Consider the following 12,203-nt stretch of genomic DNA (forward strand, 5'->3'; position numbering starts at 1 on the left):
TTTTATTAAGTGTTTTAATCATAAATGGATGTTATATCTTGTCAAATGTTTTTTTCTGCATCTATTGATATAGTCATATGATTTTTGTCCTTTATTTTGTTTATGTGATGTATCACATTGATGGATTTTCATCCCAGGGGCACAAGGATGTTCCTTGTGCCCCTGGGATGAACCCCACTTGGTTGTGATGAATAATCTTTTTAATGCATTGTTGCATTGGATTTGCTAGAATTTTGTTTAGGATTTTTGCATGTGTATTCCTCAGAGATATTGGTCTGTAGTTTTCGTTTTTTGTGTTATCTTTACCAGGTTTGGTATCAGGGTAATGATGGCCTCATAAAATGAGTTAGGGAGTACTGTCTCTTCTTCAATTTTTTGGAAAAGTTTGAGCAGGATTGGTATTAGATCCTCTTTGAAAGTTTGGTAGAATTCACTAGTGAAGCCATCTGGTCCTGAACTTTTGCTTTTGGGAAGGTTTTGGATGACTGATTCAATTTCATTACTGGTGATCGGTCTGTTTAGATTTTCCAGTTCTTCATGGTTCAGCCTAGGAAGGCTGTATGTTTCTAAGAACTTGTCCATTTCTTCTAGGTTATTGAATTTGGGTTGCCATGTATGCTGCCATGAGAGGCTGGTGGCCACGCTGGCTGGCAGCCATTGTGAGCGGCCGGCAGCCAGTGAGAGCTGCTGTGAGCAGCTGACTGATGACCAGAGACCAACTACCTCAGCATGGGGAGGGGGTAGGGAGCACAAGGCTCATAACACCAGCATGGGTCAGGGAGCTGCACCCTTCACTAGACTGAGAAACAATGGCTTGAACCAGAGTGGGTGGAGAGCAGGGAGGCAGAAGAGGGGGGAGAAAAAAAGACAATAAGTTAAATACAAAAAAAGCAAATTTGGTTGGCTTTTCTGCTACTAGTAGCAGGAAGCATTTTCATTGAAATATTCATGCCATGCACCTTAATTCTACCTGATAATTTCACATCACAGTTCTCAAATGAAACGAGACATCTCATTTCTTCATCTCAAAGAACCGAGCAAGAGTGACGTTGCCACCCTGGGATCAAACAGAACTTTCCCCAGCTGTATGCACACTGCAGACATTACCACTGGCTTACCAAATTCTCCAGGATGATAATGTTTTGCACAAATAATATAAAATATAATTAAAATATGCATAAAATGAGCTTTGAATTTGCTTGAAAATAAAATACTTGTCTCTGATGGTGGAGAAATTATAAATGAATATTATTTTGAAATTAATTTCTGAATCAATGATCTGCTCTTTAGATTTGATTTACATTTGAAGTTGACTTCAGATGGAACGTAATAGCAGAACCCATCATGTTCTTAACTAATTTAATTGCCTTTCTCTGAAACTTATCCAACTCCTTTGTATTATTGAAGTTCATAGAATTGAGAACTATATACTGATTAACAATTATAGCTCCAGAATGTTTTATGCAAGGGTCAAAAAATGTTTTGATTTACATTTCTAGCTTTTTTCCCCATCATGTACCTTTTGTCAAGTTTGTTTCAATTGTTATTATTTTCAGTTTGTATATATTGTCCTTTTAAACTTTTGACTTAATTTTTCTATTATGTAAAATATTTGAATGTTTCTCAAGATAAAACTATTAAATAAGATATATTCAGGAAAGTTCAGCTTTCATCTCCATCTCCCTCAATCTTTAATTTGCACTATAGGCAATGATTTTTTATAATTTTTTCCATTGTTTCTATTTACACATATGAGTAGCTAGCTAGGTAGCTAAAGTAAATGGACATAGCCATGTTTTTCTCTTCTCCTCCTGTATCTTGTTAAAGGAAAGGTTGCATATATACAAACTCCTGCACCTTCCTCCAAACATATTTTGGAAATTATTCTTTGGCAGAGTAGTTTCTAATTTTCTTCCAGCTGCAGAGTATTTCATTGTTTGGATATACATCTGTGTATTCATACCTTCCCCCTTGCTTCCCAGCATTGTCTCTGGTTTCTGCTAAGATCCATACAGGATTCTCCTGTGACACATAGGTTGTCACACAATTCAGAGGCCCTCAGAAATTATTTTCAACTAGAGTTGCGATTTTGTCCTGATGGCCTGAAATCTATTTGTGGGGAAGGGTGCATCTGAAGCCAAAGTGTAAGCATGCGACTGATTTTTATCTGGACCGAAAAGAGATTGAGGGGTTAAAGCCCGCCCTTAATCTAATAAAAGGTGTTCAAGAAGTACTCAGGTTTAGATACACTCGTTAAAAAATCAGCAACAGAGACAAAAGAATGTGATTATAAAAATTTGAAGGCATCATGAACTTACAAGTTATCTGCATTTCTTATATTTGTTGTCCCCTTTCTTATCCCATGGGATGAATGGACCTGTGTGTTTGGCTTCGAGAATGCAAAGACAGAGGCCACCATGATATGGGGTCATTAGGGGCTTTCTCCTAGCTCAGCTCAATATGGCTAATTACAGGAGGCAAAAACCCAAGAAAAAACAGGGAAGAAAGCAGAGAAACCTTCCATAGCACATGTGACCAAAATTCAGGATTATAAATGAAAACCAATAAGTTGTGATGAAATCCTCCCTTTTTCTTTTCTTTCTACTTCTTGTCCTTAAAGCTGTATGAAGCAGGTGATTTTCACTCCATATTTATTTCAGAAAAATGTTTAAAGTAATGTGCGCGGAAGGTGAGATCAGATGCACAGGGGACAGTGAGGGCTGAATACAAAGGGGACCAGGAATGAATGAGGAGAAGGTACTGCACTCAGTACTGGGGACGTCCAGGTCAAGGGTGGGGACTGAGGGAGACGTGAGGGGGCACGTGTTCTGCAGAGTCACTGAACCAGGAGCAAACCAGACTGTGAGGAAGCCCTCTCTTCGTGGAATCAGAGTCAAGCAGGAAACCTTTTCATGCTGCGAAGAAGCTGGGCCAGAAGGCTCTTCTCTGCGTGTCCCCTCCTTCACTTCAGCTCAGGAGTCCTGCAGACAGAGGTCAGTGTTGTTTTCAGACTTAACACTACGAGCAGCTCCCTTTCCCCTCTCAGGGCCTCGTGTTGTAACACTGTAGTAAGGAGGGGAGATTCCTAGGTCTCCCTGAGCCTTTTATTAAGTGGAGAAGAAGTTTTAGTGTAAACGGCCTGACCAGAAGTCAGGTTCAAATGCCTCCCATTATTTCTGTCTCCTGTCTGCCACCTCCAACTTCTATTCTTGGGAAACTGATTATGTCTCTAAAAGAGGATTAAACAGAGTTACCTGTTGGCTGAAGTCCAGAGTGTCCTGAGAAAGAGAAGGCAGAATATATACTTAAAAGATATGAAGGTAAATCTGTCCCCAAACACAATGTTCCCAGCCCCCGAAACCCCTCCTAAAATTTGTCCAACATCACAACCCACGTTGCCTGATACCAGAATAAAGAGGAGAGCAGAAACGAGAGCCTGAGCCCATGGAGTTTCTGTCCCAAGCCCAGATCCCATGTAATTCATCAGCCTAACGGCTCTTCCTTCATTTGCCCCCGTATCCTCAGCCAAGCGCTCCATGCATGTTAACCATTTTCTCATTTCTACAGGCCATCACTTCTTATGCTTCCATATACCAACCATGGGCTGTTGATTTCTGAATTGCCAGGGAATCTGAGGTCAATTGGGGGAAGAAAGTCCTCATACAAGGCCTCTGATACACAGAGAACTAACTTGAGCAAAGTCCCATTTCCTCCCCCATAAAGCCGATGGGGAGTGTCAGCTGCCCACAGGTTCCTTACCTTTCTGATTCCTGAAGTAGGTGAACAGCCCCGCCCCGAGGAAGAGCAGCCCCAGCACGAAGCCCCCGATGCCACTCAGCATCTTGCTCTGTGCAGAGTCAGGCTGTGCCCCTGAGACAAGAAGCTCCTTTTAGTGATTTTTATCCCAAATGCAACTTCTCTCATTGAGACTTAGGGATCGGGAGCTTTGAGAATGGGGAAGAACTAGAATAATTGGCCATTTCTGGAAAAGAGATTTAAAAATCACTGAGCAGATACAAGGACCAGGCACTGAATTCACTGAAACATCACAGCCCCAACATGTGTCACTACTGCAGCATCTGAGGGACGAGGAGCCTGGGACTCAGGGAGGTTGAGTCGCTTGTCTAGAGCGACAGAGCTCATAGAAGGCAGAGCGGAGACTGGACTGTCCTCGTGTCAGGAAGGTCCCCACGTTGTAGAGGATGCACCTCTTCTCAGGTCACAGTGAACAACTCAGAGCAACAGAGCAGAAGTGCCAGCCCAGCCCGAGGCAGGGACGGGTGCCCAGGGCCTAGGGAGAACCATGAGCTGCGACATCATGAGAGGACTCAGTAGGGGCCATGTCCTCTCTGCCTGCCAGGCATCGGGCCTGCCCAGGAGCTACAGGATTTATAGAAACTATCACTGTCCCCCCATGACCTGTACTGAAGGACAGGAGAACATGAGCCAATGAAAACATGGTGGAGGAGAAGAGAACCCTGACGCCCAGGGATAAGAAAGTCCCCTCATGGTGGGTGAGGCACTTGTGAGGTCAGAAAGCTTCTCACTCCATTCCACTGTGATGGGGCTCGTCCGGCTTGGGTGCTGCACTTGGCAGGTGTAGACCTCTCCACGCTGAGGAACTGTTTCCAGCATCACCAGGGTCTGGAAGGTCCAGTCTCCATTACGGATCAGGCCTGTGGAGACGACCCCAGCCTCCTCTTCCTGGCCATTTCGCCACCAGCTGACTTCAATGTGGCCTGGATAGAAACCATTCACGGAGCAGACCAGAAGGTTGTGGTGCTGCAGGCGCTGGGTCTTTGCAGGATACACGGTCACTGTAGGCTCCGCTGGGAGAGAAAAGGGGGGAGGTAGGTACGTGAGGAAGACAGAGGACATCTGCTTGGTTGGCTGCCGTCCGGTCTCCAGGCTCCAGTCCCAGATGAGGTCTCGGGCAGGCCTCCCTCACAGCTGGCCATGTGGCCCCCAGGAGTCAGCATGAGCCTTGGGTCTAGTCCTTACAGCATAGGGCCATTAGATTTGAGAGATGTTGAGGACTTGTGGGTATGTTGTTCCTAGTGTGAAGTAGTTATTCATTGTTGAATTGAAGTGTTTACAAATCTTTGCAAGGCACCTAATGCATTAATTCAAAGTGTGATTTTTGGAGCAGGGCTGCCTGGGTCCAAATCCAGGCTCTGCCTCTTACTGGTTGATCTTGGGAGAATTTTTACATTCCCTTCTCCCTCAGCTTTCTCACCTATAAAGGGGATACTAACTTACCTCTTAGGGTTATGTGAGGATCAATGCACCCCAAATATGTAAAGCAATAACTGAAATTTAGCCTTCAATATATGTTAGCTATTTATTATCCTTGTTTATTTGGAGAGAAAATATCAGTCAAAGCAATGTGGATGAACAGGGGACAACTGCAGGTAGATGGTGAGATAGAATATGACATCCTGGGAATGCTACACTCACACTTTAGAACTCCTAGAAATGGTTCTACCCTGGGAAGCAGGAAGGACACAGGTGATTCTCTGTGAGCTCAGTGCCCAAAAAGCCTGAGTCCTGGAGGAGAGGGAAAGGAGCAAGGGAAGTCATTCATTTAAAAAGTTCTTATATTTACACTCAGCTGATCCATCTCTCTTCTTTGCAAACAAGCAGATTTATTATTGGAATTGTTATTTTATAATTGTCTCTCTTTCTCAGCTGACATTTGGTTCAGGACAGGGTCTGGAACTCAATACTGTGTGTGTTTAGTGCCCTAGGCAATCCCTGGCACTACCAGCCTCAATAAATACAATTTGTTTTTATAAAAAATATGGATATATACAATGGAGTATTATGCAGCCATAAAGAAGAATGAAATCTTACCATTTGCAACAATATGGATGGACCTAGAGAACATTATGTTAAGTGAAATAAGTCAGACAGAGAAAGACAAATACCATAGGATCTCACTTATATGTGGAATCTAAAGAAAAGAATAAATGAATGAACTAATCAGAAACAATCTCAGAGACATAGATGAAAAACTGAGCGTGTCTAGATGGGAGGAGGGGTGGGGATGAGGGGGAAGGTGAGAGGATTAGAAAGAACAGTGGGTAACCACGAGATTGCCGCAGGGATACGAAAGTCAATTTTGGGAATGTAATCAATAATGTTGTAAAGATTTTGTAGGGTATCCGATGGACACTTGTCTTATTAGGGAGACCACCTCAGGGATGATGTAGATGCCTGATCACTGCACTGTACACCTGAAGCTGAAGATGAATAATAACGAATGTCAACTACAATTTTATATACATGTATGTATATGTATATGTATATATATGTATATATATATATATATATATATATATATATATATATACTTATAAAAAGTGGAGTACAGCATTAGGAATAGAGACAGTGGAAATATAATGGCTGTATGAGATGTCAGAGGGATAGTGGATGGGGGAAGGGGGTTATCACTGTGTGAGGGATATAAATGATAATTGTCTATTACATTTTTTTGTACACCTGAAACTAATTAAAAAATAAATAACAAAGATGGATAAACCAGGGGAAAAACATTTTTACAGTACCACAAAATGATATATTTAGATTGATAGTCAATCATTGCTCACAACTTTGCAGTATATTTCATTAAGTAAAAATGTTTAAATTCATAACATGGAAAATAATGAACCAAATCAAAATATAAACCACAGACTGGAAAAAATGCTGAATCAAGTATCAGCAAAGTGTTAATCATTGCTGGATAGGAAACCCATAAAATTGCCAAAAAAAACAGGAGGACGTCAGAGATAAAAGACAATAGATAATTCATAAAGCAATAACAACAATTAGCCAAAAATATGTGCAAAATGTTTAGGAAGTTTAGATATCAAAGAAACATAAATTAAAACTAAAAAGTCTGTTAATTTTCAGCTGAGTGGCAACATTGAAACAAGATCTAACTAAAGGCAATGTGAGGTAAATTGTTACAACTATATAAAGAAATAATATGTAACTACTTAAAAACTACTAGCATTATATAAATAGTAACATCAGTATGTTAAATAACAAAATTATAATTCAAAAAGCTGGTTTCACAATTATTTCAACTATGTAAAAATAAATACACTAAGAAAAAACCCCAGGAAATTTAGAACTAAAAGGAGCCTCAGAAAGATCAGAGGTGTCTCAGAGGTTCCCCCACCCCTCAAAATTAGTCTAATACTTTTCCTCAAAGAAAGGTTTATGCACAAACACATCACCCTTATTCCAAAGGTTTCAGAATTAAGAAGCCGTGTAGCCAAGACAGACAGTGACTCGCTGCCTCACATTCCCCCCAACCTTTCACATTCCTCATCTCTGCTCCCCTAAACCTCCACCCAACCACAGACACCACCATAAATTTCCCTTCCCTCACCTCTGAGCCCCCATCCATGCTTCCTCCACCTCCTGTCCCTGCACTGCCGCTCTCCCCCATGTCACCTGTCCACAGCGGCCACCGTGGTCCCCTGAAGGCTCCCTCCAGCACAGTCCCCACTCCGGGTCCTCACACCCCCACCCTCCCTCGGGGTCCTCACACCCCAGGCCACCCCCCCACCACACACACTCTCTGTCCCACCTCAGCGCACACGCACCCCTCACACACTCGCCTCACAATCACACACACACGGACAAAAATCACACACTGTGTCCTGGACATCACGCCCTCACACGTCCCCTCAGAACTTGCGCACGTTCACACACAATCCTACACACTCACCCCACTGACCACACACACACACACACACACACACACACACACACACACACACGCCCCCGCCGCGCTTACTTTGCCGATGCACCAAGAAGTTATCTGACACCCCGTAGTTGTGTCTGCACACGGTGTCCGTCTCCGCCCGCTTCCGCTCCAGGATGTCCTTCTGGCTGTTGTAGTACTCGGCGGAGCGCCGCCCCAGCTCGGTCACCGCCACGAACTCCCCCACGTCGCTGTCGAAGCGCGCGTACTCCTCCCGGTTGTAGATGATTCTGCTCACAAGCCGCACCCGCTCCGTCCCGTTGGTGAAATGACACTCGGCCTTAAGTTGCTCCAAGAAATGTGCTGTGGGGACAGGAAGGGTCCGGTCACACTGGTTACACACTGACCACGACGTCCCCCAAAGCGGGGCGCCCAGGTGGGGTGGGGACACGAGGACGCCCCCGTTTTTGGCCCCGCGGCGCCCCCACACCAGCACCCGCCGCTTCATCTTTAATCCGCCCGCGGTGCGCGGTGCGGGAGGGGGGCCGGCGGGGCTGAGAAAACCCCTCGGACCCGGAGCCTTTGGGATCCACTGGCTCCGTGCTGCGCTGCTGACGCCCATGGGGGAGCGGGGCAGGGATGTGTCCCATCACCGCCTCCTGCGCCACCTCCTTCTAGAAGCCTCCACACTAAACACACCGCCCCCTCCTCTCATCCCACAGCGGGTCCATGTACATGTACTGCCTCCTTCATTCTGTAAATATATCATTGTCACCGACCTGGTGACAGGCCCGTGCTGCGCCTGGGAACCCGAGTTAGGAAACCCAACGTCTCTACTCCTGCAGCTTAACATTCAGTGCAAGTGAGGAACAAAACCCACCACACAGAATTCACACAGGAGTGAGAAATGTCAGAGGAAAAGTTCTAGAACAGAGAATAGTAGGACGATCTAAATTACATTAGGGTGCAGGGAAGGGGTCCCTGAGTGACATTTAAGATGTGACATGAAAGGTTAAGTTGGTGTGAGCTGGAGAATCGTGTGTGTGTGTGTGTGTGTGTGTGTGTGTGTGTGTGGAAAAGGGAGGCACATTTCTGATAAAGGTAATACCATGTGCAAAAGCCTGAAAGAACTGATCAACTTCCTCCAGGAACCGGAAGCAAACAGTTCTCTGAAGCACAGGCAGTGGGAGGAAGGAGGGGAAAGCTTAGACTGGAGAAGCAGGTGGAATGGGCGCTGAAAAGCCTGTGGATGGCATTAGGTGTAACTTTATACAGAATGTAACAGGAAGCTACTGATGAGTTTAAGGAGACTAGAACTGTGATGCAATACAGGCCCACAATCCCCTATTTGAATTTCTAAATCCAGAAATCTTAGACAATCAAATCTGTGGTGCCAACCTCATTTGGTAAATCTGACTTAGAGTCAGTCAGACATGTCTCAGAGCTCTTATTGGTCAATTGGCCACATGTGCTTCCGCAATTTATGTTCAATTGAACTAAGAAGATTTCAGAAAGTGATAAAAAAAATTCTGTGGTTAAAAGTGGGCTGTGACTGGAAAAAGCCCAAATCCAGGACACCTGAAAGGGGTAAGCATTTTAGGTGTGCATTATGTTCAAAGAAGGAAACATGAAAAATCAGACAGATATTTTCTAGCTGGCTCAGTAACCGCCTTGTGTCAGTGGCTTATGTTCAGTGCAGGCGAGCTGGGCTGTGAGAAACCTGTAAAACGTGACTGTCCCTGTACAATTGCTCCACATACAGCTCTCGTGAGCTTCTTGTAACAAGTAAAGTTCTGGGTTTTCATTTCCCCCGGTATGAGAGCTGTGTTGCAATTTTAGAACCAAGGAAACTCTTATCCCCTGAAGAGCAGTTATAAACATCTTTTAAATTCTGTTCTCACTGAGGTTTACAGATATCTACAAATCCACAGCTTTCTGAAGGAGGTCAGCTGCTAGTGTTTATTATGAAGCTAATAATTAATAAATCAACTTGAACAAATGTTTGGCACAGACTTAGGCTATATCCATCTTTTCAAATGGCCTAGCAGATGAAGACTTTGGAAACTATCATGTCATTATGAGAAGAAAATCATATCAAACTCCATATATGTAAAAGCTTATCAGTTAAAAATTTAAACAAGGCAGAGGCTGACATAAAATATATGTATACTGAGCACTGACAGTGATGCTTCTGTGGGGGATTCCGAGTTGTGGAAACAGGGGAGTGAAGACCGGGCTTGCTCCCCTTCAGCCGCCTCAGCCTTCCTGTCCCTTAGACACAGCACACATCTTCCACACTTTGCCCTTTCCCCCAGTCCCTCTCTCTGGAACACTTGTCCCTTAGGTCTTCACATGGCTGGCTTCTCATCATTCATGAGTCAAATGTCTCTAAATGTCACTTTCTCAGGCAGAGCTCCCCAGACACTTGAACTGAAGCAAGTAAATCCAATTCTCTCTGTCCCATAATCCTGATTTTTTTTTTCAGAGTGCATATTGCTCCTGAAATTTTTTTCTTTGTTAAATGTTTATTGTACTTTGTCCCCTAACATTAGGTAAGTTCCATAATAGGAGACTTTTCTATCTTATTCAGAAATAATTATCTGAGCCTACAACAGCCCAGTACAGAATTGTTGCTCAGATGGGTACCTGTGGTCCACGTGAGTAAACCTGGGGTGCTGGGACTTGGTCATTGTGGGGATCCTGGAAGCAAGAAGGGGCTCAAGCCCCAAGAGTCTTTATTCTGATGACACATTATATCCCTTCCTCTTCATGTGAGAAATTTACACAAACTTCCTCTTTCTCCTCCTACTAGTTGGAAGAAATAGCACAGGTGAGGAAATGGTGTTTTAAGAAACAGTAAATTTCATCTCATCTGATACATCTGTTATAGCGCTGAGGGCTGCGCAAACTTCGGAGATTCTTGGGAAAAGTAATGACATAGCTGGGGAAAGAATAGGGAGGAACTGGAAGTAAAGGTAACCAAGCATGGCTAATTAAGGAAAAGAGAAAATATGACAAGTGAACCTATGGAATTTGGGGCCAAGACCCCAGGAGGCCAATGAGTTCCATTGACTTGCTTACTGGCTTTCAGCCTGTGGGACATAAGAAAACTTCACATTCCCTCAGTACTCAGGGTATGGAGTTTGAACCATAAGAAATTGCTGATACTTGACTATTTTTTTTATTACACAAACAGAATTTCATATAATTTATGCTCTACTAGTTGAATCTTTTTCTGTGCTCAGGCCAGAAAAATGGGAGACGTAGGAGAAACTAATAGTATACAAAGGTTCAAAATAGATTCATAATGAACCTGAACCTGCCAGGCTTTCAGAAGGTGCCTGAAGTCCTTTAAGGCTTCAGAGAACAGCCCCCAGATGCTCCTCACCTACAGGCTCAGCCCACGTCGCAAGGGTCTCTGCTTCCGCTGCAGGGTGCTTTCCATGGAGGAACAGAGGGCACTAACCCCACCTACTGTCCGAGAGCCTCCCTTAGAAGGGACACAGGCCTTGTAAACATTGGGGTTCAGGGAGAAAGGAAAGATATTGGGGAGGCCTCTTGATCCATCCCCCGTATTAGGGAGAGGCACCAACGTCACAGTCCTGCTGAGGCCACAACACAGGATCTTCGAGAGGCCCTTCTGATTCCTTTTGATTTCCCATAAAATTTTCAGAGAAACTTTTTTTTCTGGCATAACTCAACATAATAAAGGGAATCAGTGAATGGGGAATTATCTTGACATCATTATTTTTAAATCTTCTTAGTGTCTCAGAGGTTTATCAGAAGAGAGTTGAGAAGAAATCACACACACACAGGCCCTTACACAGCTCTCTAGAGGGCAAGCAGCCAGACTCCTTTTGTTTTGGAAAGAATTGGGGATCCATATGATAAATATATGTCATCACCAAAGAAAGTGTCACAATTTTCTAAGGGATGTGGCCTGGACACAGTGACAAAGCTAATTTCCTCCCTTCCCCCACCACACAATAGCTCACCCCCCAAGGTGTGCACTTACCTGGGGGACCCCTGGCCCAGGCCAGGGGAGGGCTCACTCCCATCAGTATCACGGTCAGAACTGCTGTCCAGGAGCCTCCGGGGAACCACAGACACACCATGCTGGAGAATGCAGAGGACAGGGCACAGGGAGCAGGCGAGTCTCAGTCAGAGGGGACTGTGGCCTTACTCCAGTCTCAGCCCAAATAATAGAAACCAAGGCACTCATTTTTCTGTTCCTGAATTGAGTAACCTCAGTGTTGGAGAACCAATCAGCACCAGATATGAATAGCATCATCAGTTGCTGGGCAGAGATTCAATGTGAAGGTCCCCTTCTGAAAATTAGAATTTCCTACATTAAAAAGATTGTTTTAACTCAGTGCTTTAAAGGCTTGATCCAGTTGTATCCAGTTGTAGATTTGGGGAAATTACTTAACCTCTCATAGATTAAATGAAGGCACTGCGGTCTCTCAGGTATTTCAATACTGGAACATTC

General features: G+C 44.1%; 1 protein-coding gene across 1 annotated transcript; it reads right to left on the reverse strand.

Annotated features, from left to right (window-relative positions):
• Positions 1–2,634: 2,634 nt before the first annotated feature.
• LOC109436745 (DLA class II histocompatibility antigen, DR-1 beta chain) lies at positions 2,635–11,933 on the reverse strand. Its single transcript, XM_074332740.1, has 6 exons — positions 11,730–11,933; positions 7,808–8,077; positions 4,548–4,829; positions 3,760–3,870; positions 3,255–3,278; positions 2,635–2,981 (listed from the first exon to the last, which is right to left on the reverse strand). The coding sequence occupies exons 1-6, from the start codon at positions 11,827–11,829 to the stop codon at positions 2,968–2,970; spliced, it is 801 nt and encodes a 266-aa protein (XP_074188841.1). The 5' UTR covers positions 11,830–11,933; the 3' UTR covers positions 2,635–2,967.
• Between the last annotated feature and the right edge of the window lie 270 nt (positions 11,934–12,203).

This window comes from Rhinolophus sinicus, linkage group LG05 (genome assembly GCF_036562045.2).
Source record: "Rhinolophus sinicus isolate RSC01 linkage group LG05, ASM3656204v1, whole genome shotgun sequence".
In the NCBI taxonomy this organism is placed as follows: domain Eukaryota; kingdom Metazoa; phylum Chordata; class Mammalia; order Chiroptera; family Rhinolophidae; genus Rhinolophus; species Rhinolophus sinicus.

Coding starts and splice junctions, on each gene's coding strand:
- LOC109436745 (XM_074332740.1), bottom strand. CDS start 11,829: ATGGTGTGTCTGTGGTTCCCCGGAGGCTCCTGGACAGCAGTTCTGACC. Junction 8,078..11,729: donor CTGGGCCAGGGGTCCCCCAG/GTAAGTGCACAC, acceptor CTGTCCCCACAG/CACATTTCTTGGAGCAACTT. Junction 4,830..7,807: donor CTTCTTGGTGCATCGGCAAA/GTAAGCGCGGCG, acceptor TTTCTCTCCCAG/CGGAGCCTACAGTGACCGTG.